Raw genomic sequence first — 25,526 nt, 5'->3', positions numbered from 1 at the left:
AGGTGAAAGTTCAGACGGAGCTGCAAAATAAAAGCTGCTTTTGTTAAACCAGCATTCAACAATCACACACTTCTCTGTGGCATTCTGGGTAATGTAGTAAGTCTCTTTCATCTCTTTGATATCAGAACTTTGTCTTCTGCAGACAGACGCTCTGAAATAAAGTCGACTGAGTTCAGATCAGATCAGATGATGTGAGGTCGAGGGAGAGACGTCTCATCAGGAAACTCAATTACACCAAAAACTAATGAGAGTCCAGGAAATCTAATTTCCTGCAAAGTGAGAGCGAGCCAGACGAGGAAACACTCGAGTCTGAGAGAACAAAGACGAGGTCAGAGGCAGGAAGTGTTTGATGCTTCCTGGGCGACCTTTCCAACGATCAATACGTGACGCCCGGACGGATTCATCTGCTGATCTGAAGAGTTCTGACCAACAACCAACGAGGAGGAGGACACACACTTCCTGTAACGATGCTCAGCTACAGCCACAGCGATCACAGCAGCTCATCGATGCAGCTCAGGGTCGGTTCGTCTCGTCGACCGACTGAAGACACACAAAGACAGAGTGTGTGTGTGTGTGTGTGCATACATTTCCAAGCATGAAATCTCAGTCATGCGTGACGTGTTCTGAAGCCGCTGAGGTCCGGCACACCGTCTCTAATAAAGAAAATCAAAGTTAATCCACTGGAAGCTCGAGGACGGCTCGGATAATTGGCTCTTTGTTTGTCGCAGAGAAGAAAGTCTTTGTTGTTGTGGAGGAGCGTCTGTGAGCAGTTAACTTCTAACTGAAGAAACATGCAAATGAAATAAAACCATCAGCTCGTAGAAATCTGGATTTGTTGCCTCCAGTTTCAGTCACAACTTTTCTAGCACAAACTCTGATTCTCAGAAGAATCGCTGTGACGATGATGATGAGCTACAAAGATTTCTGATCATCGTTGACGAGACTAAAATATTAGTGTTCGCTGTCGGGCGTTCAGAAAGTGCAATAAGTCAGAGAAAATGGATCTATAGTGATCCCACCCAACCCGAGAGAACCAGTCCACCAAGAGATCTGAGCGCTGAGGCTGATCCTCTCAATGAGTCAACGACTCTTCAACGAGCTGAAGAAACCTCTTTACGTGTTCGAGAACCTTCAGCAGACTCTTCACAGAGCACAGCTGACCACACCCAGACATGAACTCATCAAAAGTTCAAACTGCAGCAGAGTCTTCAGCTTCAGAAGCTGCTCTGCTCATTATCATCTCTGCTCCACACACACACACACACACACACACACACACACACACACACACACACACACACACACACCATCAGCTGTTTGACTCATTAGTGTGTTAACCACTAGCCAGTGCACGAACACACACACAAGATTGTCTTTGTAATCATCGTATGCTACACAACAGGAGGCCTGAGACCCCAAGTGTGTGTGTGTGTGTGTGTGTGTGTGTGTGTGTGTGTGTGTGTGTGTGTGAGGTTTGATTAAAAAGCTCTTTTGTGGTTTTCAGATGCTAATCTTTCCATTATCAGCAGGATAAAAGAGAGTTTAGCTGCTTAAAGACAAACAAATGACTTCTGGCACACACACACCATACATGGCTAATGAGTGCTTTGTGTGTGTGTGTGTGTGTGTGTGTTTTTAATTAAGCGAACACGGAAACGTCTAAATCTGTCGGCTCTCGGGTTCTGCAGCTACGCGATCACCTGAAGAAGAAATCCTGTCATGTCGGCGACAGGAAGCATTCATGACATCACTTGTCAGCTTACACACGGACGCCAACTGTGATGTCAGCGCGCCGAGCTGAAAGGCCGGTCCAGTATGTGAAGTCCGGACTGGATCCAAAGAGCTTTCAGGAGGCCGGACTGACAGCAGATCAGCCGAGGCTTGAATCAGAGCGGAACGAGGCGACGGGACGATGAGAACTTTGTTCTTCATGTCACCAAAACAAGGAGCTAAAAGAGACTAAAAAGCTTTGTCAGGTGACAGGAGGGCCTTTTACAGCCCACAAACTTCTTTCATTCCATCAAACTAACTCCAATAAACCAGAGAGACAATCTGCTGAAGAACGTGGAACATTTAACAGATAAACATCAGACATTTCCTCAGGAGTTGATGGAGACCCAACATCGGAAACCCATCGTTCATTGCTTGATGACGATTGGAACCAATGAAAAGTCTTTGATAGTATAATCGTTTGTCCACGACGAACAAGACATGAATCGTTGAAGGTTATCGAAGGTTCAGTTTCTTGAAGATGGTTTCCTCTCTTATCTGCGAGACTTCCTCAGTTCTGAACCAATGACACGAAGACCGATCTACGATAACCGCCAACAGACACAGAGTCTGTAAATGAATCTTCCAAACTGTTTTAGTCATAACTTTAATGAGTGGTCGTGGTCTGAGCTCGTCCTGCTGCCCCCAAAAGAATCGATACTTTGGTCAAACACTATGGAATAAAAATTCATTTAAACAACATTGAAGTTTGTGTCTTTGCTGTCATAGACCGTCCCGTCGATATCCTCCATTGTTCCTGTGTTTGTACCGTGCTGAAGATTTTCACGTGGTGTCACTATGACGATCAGCTCGGTATCTAATAACCTAATAACCAGCCACACTTCAAACTCAGTAACCACGAGTGTTTTCGATCCACCTTCATACTTTCACACATTTCAAAGATTCATTTTCATGCATTGACCTTTTCCCATGTGGCAGGTCCATCACTCCAAATATCTCGACACCAAAATACATCTCAATAGTCTGGCACGTGGTTGAATCATCGTCCATCGTCCAACAGATGCAGCTCGAACACGTCACTGCTTCAGGATCCTCACGTTGACAGAAAAAAAGATAAAGAACTGATGAATGAGTCTGAAGCCATTGTTCTCTGCCGGAAAATGGTGGATTGCTTCCTCTGGGTTTGGAGCGAGTTGCTGCCCCAAGTGAAGGAGTTCAAGTATCTTAGAGTCTGGTTCACCAGTGATGGGAAAATGGGCCGGGAGATGGACTGTCAGGTTGGTGCAGCGTCTGCAGTACTGCGGACGTTGTACCGGACCGTTGTGGTTCAGAGGGAGCTGAGCTTGAAGGCTTTTCCAGTCCATCCACGTTTTAAATCCTCAACTATGACGTCTAGCTAAAAATAGGTCTTCTAGCTAGTTTTGGTTGACAATACATTTTCCTGCAATAAGTCAGAGAAAACAGAGTCATAGGGATGTGTAGGTCTGAGTTTTTTAACAGTGCTTTCACACCAGCACTGTGTGGTCCGCTTTGAACGGACCAGAGTTCGTTTCCATGGAAAGTCCAGTTCACTTGGGCAGGTGTGAAAGCTCACTCTGAAAACGTGGGTCTCGGTCCGCTTGCAAAGTGAACCCTGGTGCTGGTTCTCTTACAGCAGGAAAGCAAAGAAGCTATCCAGAGAAACAAACATCAGAAAGCCAATCGATGAGCCGTGTTTTCTTCTTCCTGGTGCTTTTTTGACCTTCCTAGTCAGAGCTTGTTCTGGGCAATACCGCCCCCAAAGGAGCAGCTGTTGTAACTGCATGACGTGGTCCAGTGTGAAAATGAACCAAACCAAATGAAAGGGTGACATTTTTCAGCATTTCCCGCCGAATCGACCCGAGTCCCTCAGATTATCCTGGTGTGAAAGCAACATAAGATCCACGCCCACCTGGCCTGCTGAGCTGACCCGATCCACAAAAATATCAACAAGCATCAACAACCCGACCCAACCTACAAACCACCAACTTCATGCTTTACACCAGCACGACTGTCAGGACTGTGATCGTCTCAAGGCGTCAACGACTCTTCAACGAACTGAAGGAGCCTCTTTATGACAGAAATGCCTCCACTGCAAACCTTATGTAATATGTATATGTGCTTTGAAACTCAACCTGCCGCCTCGTGAATGAGAGAGTCAAATTCAGGTATGGTGCAGATCAGGAGCAAGGCTTTCCAACAAACCTGCTCTGGTTCTTGAACTGGTTTCATTAAGGCAACGATAAATAATCTAAACTGAGTCTGATATGTATTATGTTTTAAAACCCTCTCAGGAAGAACGGCCTTGACACTAACTTCTCCCACTCATGAAAGTTCGGGTACCTGTCCAGAACTTCACCTTTGCTTTTAGTATTTATGCTAAGCCGGCTCAGATGAGGAGAGCAGAGATGAAAGCAGCCGATGAATCTTTAACTGATTCTGTTTCTGCTTTTTCTCGGAGGTCAGAGGTCGCACTGTCTTTCATCTTCCTCTCCATCGCTGTACACAGTCTGCGAGGGTGGAGCTGCTGATGCTCGGTGATGGCCTGACTGGAATATGAAGTCCTAAGTGAGTCTGGTAATGTCCCTGAGGAGAATAATTTATGACTGCAGACCTTACATCACTCATATCACACTTTAGCTCTCTCCTCAGCCCGGCTCTCTCTTTCTTCTTAACTTCAGTTTCAGGTCAACTCCCATCTGTCAGTCTCTCTCTCATCTCTCTCGTCTCTGATTGGTTGGGAGGGACGTACGTCCACTTCAAAGAGTCAAACAGCAGCATCACTGTTCAGCAGGAGAGGAGGACGAACAGCGTTCCACAGATGAAGACGGTGAAAGGTAAGAAGTTGGAGGACGGTGATGTGGAGGAAGGATGTTTCAGAGATGTGATGGAGCTACAACACCACCCACACAAGTTTACACAAGCTGCTTCAAGAACAACATGGATCAGTTCACACAAATATCCTCGGACGATGATGGATGGAGAAACGTATGGCTGTTCTCAGCACACACTGAGCTATTTGAATATGTACGTTTGTACTTTCTCGCAAAATAACAATTTACAGGTGATTTCACTCCAAACTGTAGACAAAGTGTACTTTTGTCCCCGAGGACAAACTGGATACTGTTGAAATTAAAGGACGCTGCTTAGAAACAATCTGAGCAAACTGAAGAGCCAAAAGTGACATCGCAGTTTTTAATGATATAAATCAGAAATAAATATCTTATATACAAACTTCACCAAACCTTTAACTATTCATTTTCTACTAATCGATTTAATCGTTTTTTGGTGCGATTTCATGAGACAACTGTAAAGTAATAACTGCTAATACTTTTAATCCAGAACCACGTCTGAACCCACAGTTATCACTTTAGATTGGAGAGTCCCCACACTGTTAGTCGACCAGTCAGGGCTGGACCTGTGTGTGTGTGTGTGTGTGTGTGTGTGTGTGTGTGTGTGTGCGTGAATACGCCTACTTACTTGTTTACATAATCCAGTATGAATAAACATGAGACTATTTATGAATAAACATGTCCGAGGCATCGCTGTAAACACACACACACACACACACACACACACACACACACACCATAACATACACACATTCCCACATTACCAACAACAGGGGACTCTGACTACACACTGACTAAGTGAGGACCAACGAAATATTAAAATATAGTTTTTATTTTATATTTACTTTTAAAAATTGTAAAAATTGTAAATCATTAGTTTCTTACACTGATGTCATAAAATGATCACGAATATGTATGAATTGGTTTTTTTAACATGTGAGGACCTTCATGACTGAAGCTAACAGTTCCTCAAATGTCCACTTGAGACTACGTCCAGTTTTTAGACCTCTGCGGGGACGTCAAGAGTATGTCCAGGTTTTAGACAGTCGAGGGGAGTCCGGAGACTACGCCCAGGTTTTAGACAGTCTGCGGGGACGTCTCAGAGACTACGTCCAGGTTTTAGACAGTCTGCGGGGACGTCTCAGAGACTACGTCCAGGTTTTAGACAGTCTGCGGGGACGTCACAGAAGTGACTGTCCAGGTGTAGACAGTCTGCGGGGACGTCACGGAGACTATGTCCCGGTTTTAGACAGTCTCGGGGACGTCGGAGACTACGTCCAGGTTTTAGACAGTCTGGGTCTCCAGATATGGCTTACGATATTTAAAGAGGAACACTTCAACATGTCCCGTTGTCTTGGCAGACTGGTGTTTTGAGACCAATCGAGGTTCACTGCCTGGATATTGTACACACACACACACACCACAACAACACACCACACACCACACACACAACCACACACACACTCAGCTCTGGGAACTCTCAGTGGTTCATGAATTCATGCCAGCAGTTCTGTCTTGTTCTCACACTCGTTGTTCTGTTTTCCTCTCAGTCAGACTGACAGCTTCTCAGCTCGATTGACAACTCGTCCTGTAAGCTCTCTTTCTCTCTCCTACTTCTTCCCCCTTTCCTTTCCTTCCTCCTTCCTTCCTTCCTTCCTTCTTCCTTCCTTTTCCTGCCTTCCTTTCCTTTCCTTTCCTTCCTTTCCTTCCTCCTCAACTTCATCTCCTTCATATCTTCCTTTGCTTTCCTTTCATAGCTCACAGCTATTTTCTGATATTTAATTTAAAACACAGGACCCGAGCTGCTCTTATTGCACAATAACCTTCACATTATAAAAACAGATTTTCTTATATTAGTAATAGTTCTTTTCCTCCTCGTGTCTCTCCCTCTTTCCTTCCCTCTTCATCTTCTTCCTCTTTTTTGTTTTCTCTTCTTCTTGACCGAAACAAATAAGAGAAACTCTCCTTTAGGACCCACAACACCCTGGCCATGACTCTTAACCACCCACAGTAACGAACATAAATCTATGCATCACATTACCTCCAAAATCTGCGACCAACAACAGGAAACATGCTGGTTCAGAGGTTCTGTTGCTGTGTTCACTGTTAGGCTGGACACGCTGGTTCAGAGGTTCTGTCGTGTGTTCCCTGTTAGACTGGACACTGCGGTTCAGAGGTTCTGTGCTGTGTTCCCTGTTAGACTGGACACTGCTGCGTTCAGAGGTTCTGTCCTGTGTTCACTGTTAGACTGGACACTGCCGGTTCAGAGGTTCTGTTACTGTGGTCCAATGCTGAGACTTTCATTCTCTTTCTATCGGACTAATTAATAGTATATAGTTTTTATCTTCTCTCTATTTTTATTTTTATTTCTTATTTCTATCCAAACAAAAAATCTATTTTTTTACTTTTTATTTAGTTTCTATTTGTTCCTTGCAAGTTTCCATTAAAATTAAAATGTATCTTCATGTGTCTATTTTTAATCTGATTTTTTGTGTCCTTTTATGTTATTAACCAAACAAATTCCTTTGTCTGTGACCTCAGCTCGTTCACACAGGTAAAATAACTTTCAGACTTTTCTGAACCGACGACATAAACAACAGCTGTTTGACTAACTGATGCTCACTAATCCTTTATGTGCACGTCAATAAAAAGTCTGAAAGATTAAAAGAAGAGTAAAAGATAAAAACAAACCAAGATAAAGTTGGACTCATGCGTTTGTGACTCGCATCAGATTATATATTTAACTAGGGACTGGAAAATAAGTTCATAATAAAACTTGAGGATTCTTTGGTGCTGAGTTCAACAGGCCGGGGAAGCGCCCCCATGTGGTCACATCACACCCACTGCAACCTTACAATTGCAGATGAACTATAAAGATAACCTATGGACAAAAGGAAGCCTTGACGTTTATGAAGTTTTTTCAGGCTTTCATGTTGATTTCATTCTCAATAGGATCCAATATTTATTATTGATATAATAAGTTTGGGGTTCGATGCTCAAATGAAACTATTCAGCTACCAGATGTGTTCGATCTTATCCAGCATATTCACTCTGTCTTTCTTTAATCAAACAAATATCTAAAAAAGACATTTTGCCACTCAGGCTCCTGAACAGTGAAAACAAGTATTCAAAGATTCAACAGCAAAAGTGCAAAAAGTTTAATAACACAGACGAAAAGTGTCAGTTAATTTTACTATGTACAAAACAAAAAACTTATGTTTATATTACATCCCTATAAAAGCTGTCAACAAATGTAGTGAAGCAAAAACTACATGATTTATTTAAGTACCGCTGTGTAGACTGATGAACGAGCCCTCTGACTCCGACCCATGGACTAACTCTTTTGGACTTCAAGTACTCGATTAAATGATACTGTACTTTCCATGCGCCTGTTGAAGAAGCGGCGGAGACGTCGCTGATCTGAGTTCATTTTAGCACAAACTGCCTCACAACACCACCAGCTCATCAAACATCAAAATTAAACACGGTATGACAAATTTAACATTTATTTTGGCGGTCTGAAGGTTTCAGCCAATCAGCTACAGCTGAAACACTAAACATTTACATGCGTCTAGTTCTCTGACCCTACAGAGACGCCGCAGCGCCTCACACTCAAGAAAAATGACAAACTTTAAAAATAAAAGACGGCTGAGCTTTATTGGTTTTGTTTCGTGAAACAGTCGGCCGATAAAAGACGTCACTTCCTGTTTGTGGAGGTTTGTTTCCTGTCAGTTGATGAGCCGAGGACGTCGCTCTGGTCTCGATACTCGTTCGTCACTTTCCTGTTGCCGAATACAACAAAACAACGCCTGCAGGTTCACGTTGAATTTTACGGAGAAAAACGGGACTAACTTTAAAAAACGTGTGACGTTACTCGAGTCACGAGTTTTAAGCCAGACGACGAACGCAACCACCTGGGGCCTCTGCGCGGATTGTTCATTCTGGGTACTGTAGGCCCCACCAAGTTTGAAACAAACAAACAGTCATTCCGTCTCTGCTGCCGTCGATCATCTTTGTTTTTTTAACCGTCATCGCACGTCACTGACGTGAAACTAAAAACTTTAACCGGTGAGGCCACGCCCCACCGTCCAAGACGACGAATCACGAAAAGAAAGATGAAAAACAAACCTGGAGGACCCGTGGTCCAGAGTCGATCCTCGGGATCAGTGGACCTTACAAACACTCAGTGTGATTGTCATTCCTCCCCTGTGGACACATACGAAGGCGGTGGTTGTCGTTTGGAAGGACAGAACGCGGTAGGACCTCACCGGCGCTTCATGTTTGCAAGCCTGGGGTATGTGACACAAAGCTTGGAAGAAAGCTCCTCCTCCTCTCTCTCCTCCCTCCTCCCCCTCTGTCTCCTCCGTCCGTCGTCTCTCCAGGTGCGCCTCCGCTTGCTCCTCCCGGACTCGCCGGGTTGGAAGACGGACAGCCGCTTCTCGGCGCTCGACTCTCTTACTTTTCCGCCTCCTGCCTCCTGCTCTCCTCCTCCCCTCCTCCTGTTGACGCTCCTCCCTCGCTCCCTCCCTTTCCTTGTCTCGCTTCCCTCTCTTTGTCGGACTGCTGCTCGTTCGCTCTGAACACTTCACAGACGAGTTACTTCCTGTACAGAGAAGACAGGTATGAACTTTTCACAATAAAGGTAAGAGACGAAACAAGGAACGAGCTCGGGATGACAACAGGGGTGGAGAGTGTTGCCAAAAGAAAAGCGTTCAGTACCGGATGCATGTGAGAGGGGGGGTGCGAGCTCAATCCTGAACTCTCTTTGGTCTCCTCCTCTGAGCCCAGTTACTGAGCCCACCAACACACACACACCACACACACACACACACACACACACACACACACACACACAACACACACCCACACAGGACACGTTTTGCATTATTGCAGAAAACACGATTCACGCTGCAGCCATCAAGACGCTCAGAACCGTCAAAACCTCTGCCACCCAGACATTATTACTGACTTCAGCAGCACAGGGACTTAAAGTCAGTCAAAGGCAGCTGGGTTGCCGAGCAACCAGGGTCAGCTGCAGGTCCTCGCAGTTAACTGCACGTGCTCTGTCTGTGTGTAGTGACTGCTGAGGCCACAGAAAATCTCTAATGAAGCCCCTCCAACTAGTGGAACGCTATGCCCAACATAGGTGGTATCAAAAAGCCCCAATGGACCGTGAGCAATCCTCATCTTGTCGCCCCATTTGAAATGCGAATTCAGTGTGTGAATGGTACAAAATTGTGACCTGGGGAGAGGAGTAAGAAACAGGCGCCCGTGCTCATCCTCGTCACTACCGACATCAGGACTGACCCCGATCACATATCAGCTCCGGAGCGCACCACGCAAACCACGTCACATCCGTGTTCGTGTGGCGTCCTCACTTCTTAACTTCTGGATGATGTCATCAGGTAAGAAGAGAAACTCTTCTCTGTGTTTGGACACGGCAAAGATCTCGGACCCTGTGAAACACACACACAAACACACACACACACACACCAACACACACAGCAAACATGCAAATTACCTGAATGTGTGTGTGTGTGTGTTGTTGTGTGTGTGTGTGTGGTGTGTGTGTGTGGTGGTTCTCTTATCAGACCTGCATGTTCGTTAATCGTTCCCAGGTTGATCCATGCTGACGAGGACGACACCTGCAGGCCGATGTTCGACTGACCTTGTCTCTGATGCCAATTCATTTGGAATTGACGGTTCCACACCTGAGACCAGGTAGAGGAAGAGAAGAGGGGGCACAGAGGAATTCCCAAATAACAACATCCTGTAAGAGGGCACAACCCGACACCATGACTCAACTCGTTTACGAGTTTATATGGAAGTGATTAACCTGTGACAGCTGTCGCTGCTGTTAGCTAGTCTGTTGCTGCTGTTAGCTCAGTGTGTTAGCTGTGTTAGCTCAGTTGTTAGCTGTGTTGCTCAGTTTGTTAGCCTGTTGTTAGCTCAGTGTGTTAGCTGCTGTTAGCTCAGTGTGGTAGCTGCGTTAAGCTCAGTGTGGTAGCTGCTGTTATCCGTCTGGTAGCTGCCTGTTAGGCTCAGTCTGTAGCTGCTGTTAGCTCCGTTTGTTAGTGCTGTTAGCTCAGTTGTTAGCTGTTGTTAGCCAGTGTGGTAGCTGTTGTTACTCAGTGTGGTAGCTGCTGTTCGCTCAGTTTGTTAGCTGCTGTTAGCTCAGTTGGTAGCTGCTGTTAGCTCAGTGGTGGTAGCTGTTTGTGTCTGAATAAAAACTTTAGAACAGTTATTGAAACATTGGACGGATGTCGGTCTGTATTCCGGGTAAACCGGTGCAGAGCAGTTTAGGCCTCGAGCTAACGCCGTAGCCGTGTCTTACGACGGGTTTGTGTCCGATTCATCGCGTGGAAACAGGACACACCTCCCTCGTGGCCCACACCACCGAGTCCTCGCCGGCACCCAGCCCCGAGTCCGGAGGCTTTCGTCGGTCTGATTCAGCGTCACGTCTGCCTTCCCCATGTGGACCGAGTAACCGAGCTACACTGAACTAAACAGCTCCGGACTGTTTGGTTCCGCCTGCGCCGAACCGGAATGTGACTGTCTTTCATAATAAATGTTCACGTTTTCAAAAATGAATGTCTTAAAGGAAAATACAAAATTCAAAGTTTCAACATAGTGTGCTGTGTGTGTGTGTATATATATATATATATATCGATATCTAAAAAGTAAAAAGACGACACACTTAAACAAAAGGATATATATATATTATAGATATTTCTATTTGTGTGTGCTGGTTCATAGAAACAACATGGTGAGGGATGTTTTGAAACTGCCCTGCATTCAGCTTGAAAAAGTGCAATTTTCGAAAATAGACTAAAAACATTGGATAATAATTCTTTTTATTATATTGGTGCTACAACTGAGCTTTGTATTCACAGTCATGTTACCATGATGATAACTCTTGTCTACGTCCATGTTTTAGACAGTCTGCGGGGATGTCACGGAGACTACGTCCAGGTTTTAGACAGTCTGCGGGGACGTCACAGAGACTACGTCCAGGTTTTAGACAGTCTGCGGGGACGTCACGGAGACTACGTCCAGGTTTAGACAGTCTGTGGGGACGTCACGGAGACTACGTCCAGGTTTTAGACAGTCTGCGGGGACGTCACGGAGACTACATCCAGGTTTTAGACAGTCTGCGGGGACGTCACGGTCCAGGTTTTAGACAGTCTGTGGTCTCAGATATGGCTTTAGAATGATTTAAAGCAGGACCTTCAACATGTCCCCGTTGTCTTGGCAGACTTGGTGTTTGTAACCACACCGAGGTCCACTGCTGGATATGTACACACACACACACACACACACACACACACACACACACACACACACACACACACACTCAGCTCTGGGAACTCTCAGTGGTTCATGAATATTCATGCAGCAGTTCTGTCGTTCGTTCTCACACTCGTTCGTTCTGTTTTCCTCTCAGTCAGACTGACAGCTCTCTCAGGCTCGATTGACACTCGTCCTGCTAAGCTTCTCTTTCTCTCTCCTACTTCTTCCCTCCTTTCCTTTCCTTCCTTCCTTTCCTTCTTTCCTTTCCTTTCCTTTCCTTTCCTTTCCTTCCTCCTCACTTTCTCTCCTTCATTATCGTCCTTTGCTTTCCTTTCATAGCTCACAGCTAATATTCTGATATTTAATTCAAACACATGGACCCGAGCTGCTCTTATTGCACAATAACCTTCACATTATAAAACTGATTTTTCTTATATTAGTAATAGTTATTTCCTCCTCCGTGTCCTCTGCCTCTTTCCTTCCCTCTTCATCTTCTTCCTCTTTTTTGTTTTCTCTTCTTCTTGACCGTAAACAAATAAAGAAACTCTCCTTTAGGACCCAAACACCACTGACACTGACTCTTAAACCCACCCACAGTATACGAACATAAATCTATGCATCACATTACCTCCAAAATCTGGACCAACAACAGGGAACACTGCCGGTTCAGAGGTTCTGTCGCTGTGTTCACTGTTAGACTGGACACTGCCGGTTCAGAGGTTCTGTCGCTGTGTTCACTGTTAGACCGGACACTGCTGGTTCAGAGGTTCTGTCGCTGTGTTCACTGTTAGACTGGACACTGCCGGTTCAGAGGTTCTGTCGCTGTGTTCACTGTTAGACTGGACACTGCCGGTTCAGAGGTTCTGTCGCTGTGTTCACTGTTAGACTGGACACTGCCGGTTCAGAGGTTCTGTCGCTGTGTTCACTGTTAGACTGGACACTGCCGGTTCAGAGGTTCTGTCGCTGTGTTCACTGTTAGACTGGACACTGCCGGTTCAGAGGTTCTGTCGCTGTGTTCACTGTTAGACTGGACACTGCCGGTTCAGAGGTTCTGTCGCTGTGTTCACTGTTAGACTGGACACTGCCGGTTCAGAGGTTCTGTCGCTGTGTTCACTGTTAGACTGGACACTGCCGGTTCAGAGGTTCTGTCGCTGTGTTCACTGTTAGACTGGACACTGCCGGTTCAGAGGTTCTGTCGCTGTGTTCACTGTTAGACTGGACACTGCTGGCTCAGAGGTTCTGTCGCTGTGTTCACTGTTAGACTGGACACTGCTGGTTCAGAGGTTCTGTCGCTGTGTTCACTGTTAGACTGGACACTGCTGGCTCAGAGGTTCTGTCGCCGTGTTCACTGTTAGACTGGACACTGCTGGCTCAGAGGTTCTGTCGCTGTGGTCAATGCTGAGACTTTCATTCATTTTCTATGGACTAATTTAATAGTATATAGTTTTTATCTTCTCTCTATTTTTAGTTTTATTTCTTATTTCTATCAAACAAAAATCTTTTTTTTTACTTTTTATTTAGGTTTCTATTTGTATCCTTGCACAGGTTCAATTAAAATTAAAATGTATCTTCATGTGTCTATTTTAATCAGTTTTTTGTGTCTCATGCTGCTCGTGATCAATCAAGTTTCTATCTTTATTGTTATTAACCAAAACAAATTCCTTGTATGTGAAAATCAGCTCGTTCACACAGTAAAATAACTTTCAGTCTTTTCTGAACAGACGACATAAACAAACAGCTGTTTGAATAACTGAAGCTCAATAATCATTTCATGTCGCACGTCAATAAAAAGTCTGAAAGATTAAAAACAAACCAAGATAAAAGTTGGACTCGTGCAGTTTGTGACTCGCACAGATCAGATTATTTAATTCAGACTGGAAAAGAAGTTCATAACAAAACTTGAGGATTCTTTTGGTGCTGACGTTAAACAGGCAGGAGGACAGCGCCCCCATGTGGTCACATCAACACACTGCAACCTTACAATGCAGATGAACATTAATAAATATAAAAATATGGACAAACAGGAAGCTCTGAAGTTAAACTGAAGTTGTTTCAGGCTTCATGTTGATTTCATTTCTCAATAGGATCAAATATTTATTAGTGATAATAATAAAGTTTGGGGTTCGATGCTCAAATGAAACTATTCAGCTACCAGATGTGTTCAGATCTGATCCGGCAATATTGGCCTTTCTTTAATCAAACAAATATCTAAAAAGACATTTTGCACCTCAGGCTCCTGAACAGTGAAACAAGTATTCAAATATTCAAACAGCAAAAGTGCAAAAATGTTTAATAAAACAGACGTAAAGTGTCAAAGTTAGATTTTACTATGTAAAGAGATGTATTATATATACATCCATATAAAAGCTGTCATAAATGTAGTGAAGCAAAAACTACAATATTTATTTAAAGGACTCGTGTGTCAGACTGATGAACAGAGCCCTCTGACTCCGACACATGGACTAACTCTTTGGACCTTCAAGTACTCGAGTAAATGTACTCAGTTACTTTCCATGGCTGCCTGTTGAAGAAGAGGCGGAGACGTCGCTGATCTGAGTTCATCTTTAATGACACAAACTGCCTCACACACACACCAGCTCATCAAACATCAATAAATTAAAACGGCATTGAAAAATTTAACATTTTATTTTGGCGGTCTGAAGGTTCAGCCAATCAGCTACAGGCTGAAACACTAAACATTTACATGTGTGTCTAAGTTCTCTGACCCTACAGAGACGCCGCGGACGCCTCACAACTAAAGAAAAATGACAAACTTTAAAAAATAAAAGACGGCTGAGATTTATTGCGTTTTGTTTCGTTGAACAGTCGGACGATAAAAGACGTCACTTCCTGTTTGTGGAGGTTTGTTTCCTGTCAGCTGATGAGCCGAGGCGTCGCTCTGGTCTCGATAACTCGTCGTCACTTCCTGTTGCGACATAAAACAAACAAACAAACGACGGCAGGTCACGTTGAATCTTTACGGAGAAAACGGGACTAACTTTAAAAACGTGTGACGTCACTCGAGTCACGAGTTTTAGAGCCAGAGCGACGAACGCAACACCCCGGGGCCTCTGAGCGGATTGTTGCATTCTGGGTAATGTAGGCACCAAGTTTGAACAAACAACAGTTCATTTCCGTCTCTGCTGCGTCGATTTCATCTTTTGTTTTTTTAACCGTCCATCGCAGCGTCACTGACGTGAAAACTAAACTTTAACGCGGTGAGGCCACGCCCACCGTTTCTAAGACGACGAATCACAGAAAAGAAAGATGAAAAAAAACCTGGAGCGACTCCGTGGTCAGACGTCGGATCACTCGGGATCACGTGACCTTACAAACACTCAGTGTGATGTCACTTCCTCCCGCTGTGACCACATGACGAAGCGGTGGTTGTCGTGAAGGAACAGAACGCGAGTCGACCTCACCCGGCTGCTTCCTGTTTGCAGCCCGGGGGTCATGTGACACAAAGCTTGGAGCAGCTCCTCCTCCTCCTCCTCCTCCTCCTCCCCCTCTGTCTCTCTCCTGTCCGTCGTCTCTCAGGTGCGCCTCCTCTTGGCTCCGCCCGGACTCGCCGGGTTGGAAGACGACAGCAGCTTCTCGGCCGCTCGACTCCTCTTCCTCTTCTCCGCCTCCTTGCCTCCTGCTCCTCCTCCTCCACCTCCCCCTGTTGACGCTCCTCCCTCGCTCCCTCCCTTCTCCTTGTCTCGCTCCCTCTCTTTGTCCCGACTGCTGCTCGTTCGCTCTGACATCTTCACAGACGAGTTACTTCCTGTACAGAGAGACAGGTATGAACTTTCACAATAAAGTTACCGGAGACGAACAAGGAACGAGCTCGGCGTGACCACAGGTGGATATTTTTTCAAAATAAAAGCTTCAGTACCTTCTTCATGTGTAGCTGGTGGTTCTCTCTCCATCCTGAACTCCTCTTTGGTCTCCTCCTCTGAGCCCAGCTTACCTGCGCGCACACGCACACACACGCACACACACACACACACACGTTTTTCCATCATCGCAGAACACGATGTCACGCTGCAGCCAATCAGACGCTCAGACCGTCAAACCTCTGCACCCAGACATTATTACTGACACTGCAGCCGCACAGAGACTTAAAGTCAGTCAAAGGCAGCTGGAGGTTGCCGAGCAACCAGGGTCACCAGGTAAGAACAGGTGCCCCGTGCTCATCCTCGTCACTCCGACATCAGACTGACCACGATCACATGATCAGCTCCGGCAGCGCACACGCAACACGTCACATCCGTGTTCGGTGTGGCGTCCTCACCTTCTTTAACTTCCTGGATGATGTCATCAGGTAGAGAGAAACTCTTCTCTGTGTTTGGAAACGGCAAGATCTCCGACTCATGCTGAAACACACACACACACACACACACACACACACACACACGCACACAGTCAAACACTGCAAATACTGAATGTGTGTGTGTGTGTGTGTGTGTGTGTGTGTGTGTGTGTGTGTCCTCACCAGAGCCTGCATGTCGTACATCGTTCCCAGGTGATCCCAGATGACGGAGGACGACACCTGCCGGCCGATGTTCTGACTGAACTTGTCTCTGATGCAAATCATGTGGAAGTGACGGTTCACACCTGAGACAGGTAGAGGTAGAGGAAGAGGAGGGCACAGAGGAATTACCAAAATAAAACATCCTGTAAAGAGGCAAAACCCGACCACATGACTCAACTCTGATTTACAGAGTTTATGATGGACAGTGAAGTAACCTGCTGACAGCTGTCGCTGCTGTTAGCTGCTGTTAGCTCAGTCTGTTAGCTGCTGTTAGCTCAGTGTGTTAGCTGCTGTTAGCTCAGTGTGGTAGCTACTGTTAGCTCAGTGTGGTAGCTGCTGTTAGCTCAGTGTGATAGCTACTGTTAGCTCAGTTTGATAGCTGCTGTTAGCTCAGTTTGTTAGCTGTTGTTAGCTCAGTATGTTGGCTGCTGTTAGCTCAGTTTGTTAGCTGCTGTTAGCTCAGTGTGTTAGCTGCTGTTAGCTCAGTGTGGTAGCTGCTGTTAGCTCAGTTTGTTAGCTGCTGTTAGCTCAGTGTAGTAGCTGTTGTTAACTCAGTTTGTTAGCTGCTGTTAGCTCAGTGTGGTAGCTGCTGTTAGCTTAGTGTGGTAGCTGCTGTTAGCTCAGTGTGTTAGCTGCTGTTAGCTCAGTGTGGTAGCTGCTGTTAGCTCAGTGTGGTAGCTGCTGTTAGCTCAGTGTGGTAGCTGCTGTTAGCTCAGTGTGGTAGCTGCTGTTAGCTCAGTGTGGTAGCTGCTGTTAGCTCAGTGTGGTAGCTGTTTGTGTCTGAATAAAAACTTTAGAACATTTATTTGAACATTGGACCGGATGTCCGGTCTGTATTCCGGGTTAAACCGGTGCAGAGCAGGTTAGCCGTCGATGCTAACGCCGTTAGCCGTGTCTTACCGACGGGTTTGTGTCCGATCATCGCGTGGAACAGACACACCTCCACCTCGTGGCTCCACACCACCGAGTCCTCGCCGGCACCCAGCCCCGAGTCCGGAGGCTTCTCGTCGGTCTGATTCAGCGTCACGTCTGCCTCCCCCATGTTGGACCGAGCTAACTGAGCTAACTGAGCTAACAGCTCCGGACTGTTTGGTTCCGCCTGCGCCGGCAACCGGAACTGTGACTGTCCTTTCATAATAAATGTCACGTTTTCAAAATAAAATGTCTTAAAGGAAAATACAAATTCAACAGTTTATATACACATATATACACACACACACATATATATATATACATACATATATTACATATATAAAGTTAAAAAGACGACATCACTTAAAAAGGATACACATATATATATATATATCCTTTTTAAGTGATGTCGTCTTTTTAACTTTCTGTTTATTTGGCGGTTCAAGAACACAGTAGGAGTTTTTTAAACTGCCCTTCACTTCAGATGAAAAAGTTCAATTATTCTGAAATAGACTAAAACATTGAATAATATTTTTATTTATATTGGTGTAAAAACTGAGCTTTGATTCACAGTCATGTTACCTGATGATGAACTCTGTTGTTAAAGAAGAGTCGACTCGGACGTGTGCGTCTCTCTACATGGTGATTCAAAACACAAAAAAACTTTATTGCAAATAAAATCGATACAGTCGCGCCCGTGAAACGACTTCGTGCACAACCGAGAAAAAACTGAAGGTTTCGTTATATTTAAATGAAGAGAGCTGCTGAACGAACGTCACTGAGCTAATGAGCAACAAACTTTTTTCTTTTTTTTTTTTTTCTTTTTTTACATCAAAATACAAAAACTGTGCATCTCTATAATAAGCAATCAACATCAAGAACACCAAGAGAGAATACGAGGAGGCCGACCACGACCAGCAGAGGACCGCTTCTGTTTTAAGTGTTCAAAAACTTTTAAATTAAAAACACACACATATATATATATACATACATATATTACATATATAAAGTTAAAAAGACGACATCACTTAAAAAGGATACACATATATATATATATATATCCTTTTTAAGTGATGTCGTCTTTTTAACTTTATATTTGTTTATTTGGCTGGTTCATGTACAAAGTCATAGAACACAGTATGGAGGTGCCCTTGAGTTTTTTTTTTTAAACTGCCTTCACTTCAGATGAAAAAGTTCAATTATTCTGAAATAGACTAAAAACATTTGATAAATTATTTTTATTTATATTGGTGTACAAACTGAGCTTTGCATTCACAGTCATGTTACCATGATGATGAACTCTGTGTGTAAAAGAAGAGTCGGACTCGGACGTGTGCGTCTCTACATGGTGATTCAAAACACCAAAAACTTTATTGCAAATAAAATCGATACAGTCGGAGCCGTGAAACGACTTCGTGCACAACCAGAGAAAAAACTGAAGGTTTCGTTATATTTAAAATGAAGAGGAGCTGCTGAACGAACGTCACTGAGCTGATGAGCAACAAACTTTTTCTTTTTTTTTTTTTCTTTTTTACATCAAAATACAAAAACTGTGCATCTCTTAATAAAGCATCAACATCAAGAACACCGAGAGAGAATAACGAGGAGGCCGACCACGACCAGGCAGAGGACGCTTCTGTTTTAAGTGTTCAAAAACTTTAAATTAAAACCTCCCAAAATATCTTCAAATAATAACCAGAGTAAATAAAATCAAAAGCTTTGATGATGAACTGAAATTTATTTTTTTTTATCTGAGAAAAACAAAAACTTTTATTTTGAAATTCTGACTTTGACACCTCTTTTAAAGGGCCACACACCAATTTTAAACCTCAAGCTCAGTGTACTCGTCATACACGTGTGGAGGGTTCTTTAAAACTAAACTTTTACTACAAATCCTGATTCTGATCTTTGTTTGTCACGTGACATTTGTCTGTCCACTCAAAGTTCATATTTTTAAACTTTTGTCAGTGGATAAAAACAAAAAACAGGAAACAGCTGATCAGTCTGAGAACACTTTAAAAAAACAAGCCCCACCTCCTCTGCTCATTCTTACAGCTCATTGGATGAACGGCTGAAGGGTCCCTCCCCCCTCCCAGCCGTTCCACCAATAAGACGTGAGAATGAGGACAGGTTGGCTGGAGGTGTCCTCCTCCTCACAGGCCAGAACTTTAAGACTGAGTCAGGTGGAGCAGGCAGGTGAACGCTCACCTGTCTGTCTGCATTAATCATCAGGTCGACTCTGAAGGACCAGGACCAGGTCCAGGTCCAGGAGCGACAGAGCTTGTGGAAAACGTTTGGTCCCTTTGGTTTCTACATCTGTCTTTAATCTGAACTTTAATGTACCGCTGTCACTTCCTGTGTAGACATCAGGTGTGAACGCGGAGCGGGAGGCGGCTCAGCTTGAAGTTCTGGCCTTACAAGAAAAACTAAACCAATCAACAGAAACGCTGACGGAGGAAGCAGAAGGCGGAGAGACGGCGAACAGGAAGTCACCCCGTACGAGCTCGACAGATGCAGCTCTGTGAGGAGGAGCGCTTGTTTCACGGCGTTCGTGCATAAAACAAGCGCTCCTTCCTGGCTTATCTGAGCTGGCGAGCCGCAGACAGACGATGAGCCGTGGCGGCGCCGCGGTGACATCATCAGACGTGTCGCTCGACTCCGTGAACGCTCAACTCGTCGGCCTGCGGATGGTTGGTTTTATTTTGGAGGGATAACCGTCTGAACTTCCTGTGAGAGTCTGAAACGACCTCACACACGCAACATCACAAACACCGCCTCCGGTGGGCGACGGCAGCCATCACCACGGAAACCAGTGGCCGTTCCCATGGTTACCAGAGACAAAGACGTTGGCTACACGAGTCCCAGCCCCCCCCACCCAGTGACAAACAGGAAGCAGGAGAGGCGGAGGGGGCGGGGCTACAGTGAAATGTGGCGGCAGCAGGCTGGATGGGGGAGGGGGGCGGAGGGGGGGCAGCGATGGATGCTATTGGTCCTTTTTCTCTGATGAGTCATCTTTAGCTCCTTCCTCCTCAGGAGAAGTCTCCTCGTACCTGCAGGAGGAGGAGGAGGAGGAGGAGGAGGAGGAGGAGGGAGGAGGAGAGACAAAAAAAGATGGTTAGTGACGTCATCAATCAACAGACGTTGATGACCTCATTAATATAGAAAGAATCTTTGTTTCGCTGATCAAGCTGTTATCGGCAGGCTGACTCCGTCAGGATGTCAGATTCGCTTCCTGTTTTGTCGGAGGGTCGTTACAAAAGACAACAAAAAAAGCTCAAACATTAACGAGGTTGGACGATGGAGGACAGAACGGATGATTGACAGCACTGTCTGTTCGCCACCTCTTAAACGGGCTCATTACCTGCCAGGTGACTGGAGGAGGTGGGGGCAAAGAACAAAGGGGGGGGCCTCTCTACAGTGGGGCGTGGGCTGTAAAAAACCCGGCGGCGCGCGCGGCGAGAGCCAGCCGCGTCGCCCATAAGAGACGGCATCCATGGAGCGAAAGCCAGCTGGCCTCGGGCGAGCCACGGTACGGTGGGGTAGGAAGTGAGCCTCGGGAGAGCCGGGAGAGCGGGAGAAGGGAGGGAGGGAAAAGAAAAGAGGAGGAGAAGAGGAGGAGAAAAGAGGAGGAGAGAAGAGGAGGAGAAAAGAGGAGGAGGGAGCAGAAAAGAGGAGGAGAAGAGGAGGAGAAAAGAGGAGGAGAAAAGAGGAGGAGGAGGAGAAGGAGAAAGGAGGAGGAGGAGGAGAAAAGAGGAGGAGAAAAGAGGGAGAGGATGTAAGAAGAGACATGGTGGAGAAAGAAAAGGAGAACAGACAGAAAAGACGTGTTATGTTTTTTATGTTTTTATGTTTTTGTTTTTTATGTTTTTTATGATTTTATGTTTTTTTGTTTTTTATGTTTTTTTATTTCTTTAAATTTTTTCGACTGATAAAATCTGAGAAACGATGAAGAGGAGGGGGCGGTCGATAACGTTAATATAACGCCTGGGGAACGCCTGTCTAGCTTGTCTCTCATTGGTCAGACAGATCGTTGAATGTAACGTGTAATCAGCTCGTTAATCGTGATGAAGCAGCTGGTCATGTGATCAGGTCACGTGTCAAACACTTCATCTCATTAAATATTAAAATTAGTTTAACGAGTCTTTGTCTGGGCGAGGAGGTGAACAGGAGGATGATGGGAAAAGAGGTGAGCCGCTGTCAATCAGAGTGACGAAGACGAAGACGAAGATTATAACTCCTGAGGCTTCAGCCGTCCAATCACGGCACGGGAACAGAATCATGTGACCAGAGGCTTTCTGTCAGAAACCCGATCTTGAACGTCAGTTTGAATCGTCTCCACAACGACGCTGACTAATTAAAGAATCAATCAGTGACCATGACGACCAGGATGTGTGGTTGCCGTGGTTACTCACCTGAACATCTCTGTAAGCTCTCCTTTGAACAACGCCACGATGACGGGGAAGCCGACGCACGCCGGGACCAGGTACAGGAGGGCGGGCTGCAGACAGACAGACAGACAGACAGACAGACAGACAGACGGGGAGACAGACAGACAGACAGACGGGGAGACGGGGAGACAGACAGATGGGAGACAGACAAACAGACAAACAGACAGGTCATTATTACAGATCGTGTTCGTATTTTCATCTGGACTGTCGGCATCACAAACATCACACTATGGACACTGTGACCTCTAACCCCGCCCTCGTACCTGTGACCCCGCCCCTCATACCTGTGCGTGTTTGAAGGTGTGCATGACAAAGATAGTGAGGCCCAGTCCGAAGATGTAGGCCAGGAAACTGGAGTAGAAATACGTCCTGCTGTTCTTCTTCAGACTGCAGACAGACGGACAAGACTTTAACTCAACAACAACAACGTCACAGCAACGTGACAGCAACGTCACAGCAACATTCAAACACAGCCGAGGAAGAGCCGGAGCACCACAGAAGGAGGAGGAGTTACCTGACGTCGAAGCGCAGCAGCAGGGCGATGAAGATCCCGGGGATGACGATGTCGCCCAGCCCGAGCATGGCGAAGTTACTCGCTTCAAGTCCTTTCTCCAACAAGTCCTGAGGAAACACCACTGAAGAAGAACACAGCTGGTCACCTGGGATGTCACACGCATGACAGGAAATACACAAAGGCACACAGGAAGTGCTCATGCTCACGTTTGATTGGTGCTTCAAAGGACTTGGCAACCGTTACCATGACGTTGGTCCCAAACACCTGAAGAGAAGAAGAGAGCGATGACCTTTGACCTTTGACAGACTCAGACTGATTCTGACGAGTCATCGTGAACGCGCTCTCACCCAGAACACGTCGTAGACGAACAGCCCCCCCAGCAGGATGCAGCCGGTACTGACGTTGTTCAGGTGGAGCAGCTCCACCCCGTTCAGGGCGAACGCCAGGCCAAACAGGTTATTAGCTATCCAGTGCTGTGAGGTCACAAAACACTGACACGTTATTGGCTGTCCAATGACAGTGCCGGACAGAGCGGGTCACATGATCAGACGTTACCTTTTTGAACAGGTACCAAACTCCAACCACGCTGCTGATGAGCAGACACACCAAGTTCTTAGTGTCGAACTCATAGTTGACGATTTCTGAGGAGAGACGGAGAGAGAGACAGGAGGAGGAGGGACAGGAGGAGGAGGAGGAGGAGAGACAGGACGAAGAGGAGGAGAGACAGGAGGAGGAGGAGAGACAGGAGGAGGAGGAGGGACAGGAGGAGGAGGAGAGACAGGACGAAGAGGAGGAGAGACAGGACGAAGAGGAGAGACAGGATCAAACAAAGTTTTCAGGAGTTAACATGACTTCATGTCAGACAGTTGTCAGACAGACAGGTGGAGGTGATGTCACACAGTCGTGTTGTCGTCATCTCACCTTCTTTGGACTCTCCGGAGCCCTGAGTGAAGAGCAGCTGGTACTGTTTGTTTGGGAAAGATTCTGGAAAGATTCTGGACATCAGTGGGCTGAGAGAGAGACAGGCAGACAGAGAGACAGACAGAAACAGTAGGAGAAACAACAGGAGTTAACCACCAACTGGAGTTGCATGGTACCCGCGGTACCCACGACACCGCGGTACCCACGACACCGCGGTACCCACGACACCCCGCGGTGCCCACGACACCCCGCGGTGCCCACGACACCCCGCGGTACCCACGACACCGCGCGGTGCCCAGACGTGCACGGCTTACAGTCACAAACACGAGACAACACGCTCACCATGGCAGAAGCACCGGGTCCGAGCAGAGAGTCTGCCGCGGCGTCAGTGACACTAACTTGTTTCAGTCCAATTCTACTTCAGCAGTATTCTGTTTATCATGCACCAAACATTATAAGTAATTAATAAGTATTTATAACTTGTACAAATACATCGCAGTTAAAAAATAACAATAAAAAAGGCTGCAGTATCGTGATAATACCTGGAAGCGTGATACTTGGACTGGTACAGTATCGTGATACTTGGACTGGTACAGTATCGTGATACTTGGTCTGGTACCGTATCGTGATACTTGGACTGGTACAGTACCGTGATACTTTGACTGGTACAGGTATAGTATTGTGATACTTGGACTGGTACAGGTATAGTATCGTGATACTTGGTCTGGTACAGTATCGTGATACTTGGACTGGTACAGTATCGTGATACTTGGACTGGTACAGTATTGTGATACTTGGACTGGTACAGTATCGTGATACTTGGACTGGTACAGTATCGTGATACTTGGACTGGTACAGTATTGTGGTTACTCATGTTGGTATCGTAACAGCTCTAACCACCAACACTCACATCACCTGATTCTCTTTGAGTACTTGAACGCATCATCTTGTCAGTGCTTTACCTCATGGTGTGAGACAGGGCGAGGACGCCGAGTCCGAAGAAGTAGACAGACAGCAGCAGGTTGATGTACTCCTGAGAGAACACCTGCAACAAAACACACAGGTGACGTGAGGCCCCTGCAGGACGGCTGAGGAAACCCCGAGTGTGTACCATCATCATCATCATCCTCCTCCTCCTCACCTTGAAGAACAGGTAGAGTCCAAACAGAGTACAGCTGGCGATGATGGGAAACCTCGCCGCGTCCCGGCTGGTGATCGTCTCGGGCATGTCTGATGAATTCTGGGAGGAAGACAAACACAGACGATGAAGAGTGAGAACAGGAAGTAGATTTACAGAGTTTTATGTGTTTACGTTCAAGCTCTGACGATTCATCAAGTTATCTAGACTCAAACTCTGTCAGATCAGCCGAGGACTGACTGAAGCTCTGCTCCATCTATATTCTCCTCCATCGACTCCCCAGCGAGACAAACTGGGACAGTAGAGGAGGGAGGAGACAAGGACACGAGGACAGGAGGAGGACTGGGTCAAACACGACCATGTTTGAGTCCAAACGGCTCTCACAGGAGAGTCTGATGGAGACGAGCGTCGGTGCTGTGGGTGGATGATGGTGCTGCCTCAGCGTGATCAGAGATCAGAGGTGATCCATCAGATCAGACCCAACACGTCAGCAGTTTCTTCAAACATTAGACTGTCTGTCTGTCTGTCTGTCTGTCTGTCTGTCCACCGTCCATCCGTCTGTCTGCCCGTCCCGTCCGTCTGTCGATGTGTTTCTGTGTTAGTGCTGTAAACGTCTTATACTCACTCTGAACCCAGAATCGTAATCATTGTCTCCGAGCTCCTACAGACAGACAGACAGACAGACAGACAGGATGGATGGACAGACAGATGAGCACAGACAGACAGGAAGAGAGAGGAATCAAAGAGGAGGACTGGAAACCAAAAATCACATCAGGTACAGAAAATCATCAAAGTCTGCAGACAGGAAACAGTTTGAAGAGAGACAGGCAGAGAGAGAGAGACAGAGACAGAGAGAGAGAGAGAGAGAGAGAGACAGAGAGAGAGAGAGAGAGAGGGAGAGAGAGAGAGATCTGTCCTCCTCTTCATCTCTCTGGTCTCTCCTTCTCCTCCTCTCGTCTCTCTCCTTCGGTCCTCTCTCTCCTCTGTCTCGCTCTCTCTGTCGCGGTCTCGTCCTCTCTGTCGCTCTCTCTCTCCTCCACCTCCCTCTCCCCTCTCTGCTGTCTCTCTCATCTCTCTTCTCTGCCTGTCTCTCCTCTCTGTACGGGCCTGTCTCCTCGCTGTCTGCCTGTCTCTCCTCCTGTACCTCCTCTGTCGTCGCTCCTCGCTCTTTGTCCGCCGCTGTCTC

The 25,526-nt window shown here is 46.1% G+C and overlaps 3 protein-coding genes across 4 annotated transcripts in view; all 3 read right to left on the bottom strand.

Annotated features, from left to right (window-relative positions):
- Nucleotides 1-25,526, bottom strand: part of LOC113744744 (macrophage mannose receptor 1-like) — a 320,504-nt gene that overhangs the window by 281,360 nt on the left and 13,618 nt on the right. The gene's annotated exons all lie outside the window — the stretch shown is intronic.
- mrgbp (MRG/MORF4L binding protein) lies at nucleotides 14,440-17,532 on the bottom strand. The gene is made up of 5 exons (XM_010755107.3): nucleotides 17,308-17,532; nucleotides 16,369-16,490; nucleotides 16,168-16,249; nucleotides 15,769-15,843; nucleotides 14,440-15,657 (listed from the first exon to the last, which is right to left on the bottom strand). The coding sequence occupies exons 1-5, from the start codon at nucleotides 17,447-17,449 to the stop codon at nucleotides 15,425-15,427; spliced, it is 654 nt and encodes a 217-aa protein (XP_010753409.1). The 5' UTR covers nucleotides 17,450-17,532; the 3' UTR covers nucleotides 14,440-15,424.
- The window catches only part of hm13 (histocompatibility (minor) 13), an 8,720-nt gene continuing 1,847 nt past the window's right edge, over nucleotides 18,654-25,526 (bottom strand). The window contains exons 2-12 of one of the 2 annotated variants that reach the window (XM_027275675.1): nucleotides 24,966-25,001; nucleotides 24,344-24,442; nucleotides 24,165-24,247; nucleotides 23,203-23,291; nucleotides 22,837-22,922; nucleotides 22,629-22,754; nucleotides 22,488-22,545; nucleotides 22,282-22,402; nucleotides 22,052-22,154; nucleotides 21,732-21,817; nucleotides 18,654-20,369 (exon numbers count right to left, since the gene is read on the bottom strand). In XM_027275675.1, coding sequence (XP_027131476.1) covers nucleotides 20,303-20,369; nucleotides 21,732-21,817; nucleotides 22,052-22,154; nucleotides 22,282-22,402; nucleotides 22,488-22,545; nucleotides 22,629-22,754; nucleotides 22,837-22,922; nucleotides 23,203-23,291; nucleotides 24,165-24,247; nucleotides 24,344-24,442; nucleotides 24,966-25,001 — 954 coding nt within the window. In that variant the 3' untranslated portion in view covers nucleotides 18,654-20,302. The remainder of the gene's footprint in view (nucleotides 20,370-21,731; nucleotides 21,818-22,051; nucleotides 22,155-22,281; nucleotides 22,403-22,487; nucleotides 22,546-22,628; nucleotides 22,755-22,836; nucleotides 22,923-23,202; nucleotides 23,292-24,164; nucleotides 24,248-24,343; nucleotides 24,443-24,965; nucleotides 25,002-25,526) is intronic. The other variant, XM_027275676.1, reaches the window with a different exon arrangement.

Source organism: Larimichthys crocea, unplaced genomic scaffold (genome assembly GCF_000972845.2).
Source record: "Larimichthys crocea isolate SSNF unplaced genomic scaffold, L_crocea_2.0 scaffold148, whole genome shotgun sequence".
In the NCBI taxonomy this organism is placed as follows: Eukaryota; Metazoa; Chordata; class Actinopteri; family Sciaenidae; genus Larimichthys; species Larimichthys crocea.
Note: the sequence above shows the minus strand (reverse complement) of the source record. Positions and strands in the feature narration are given on the sequence as shown.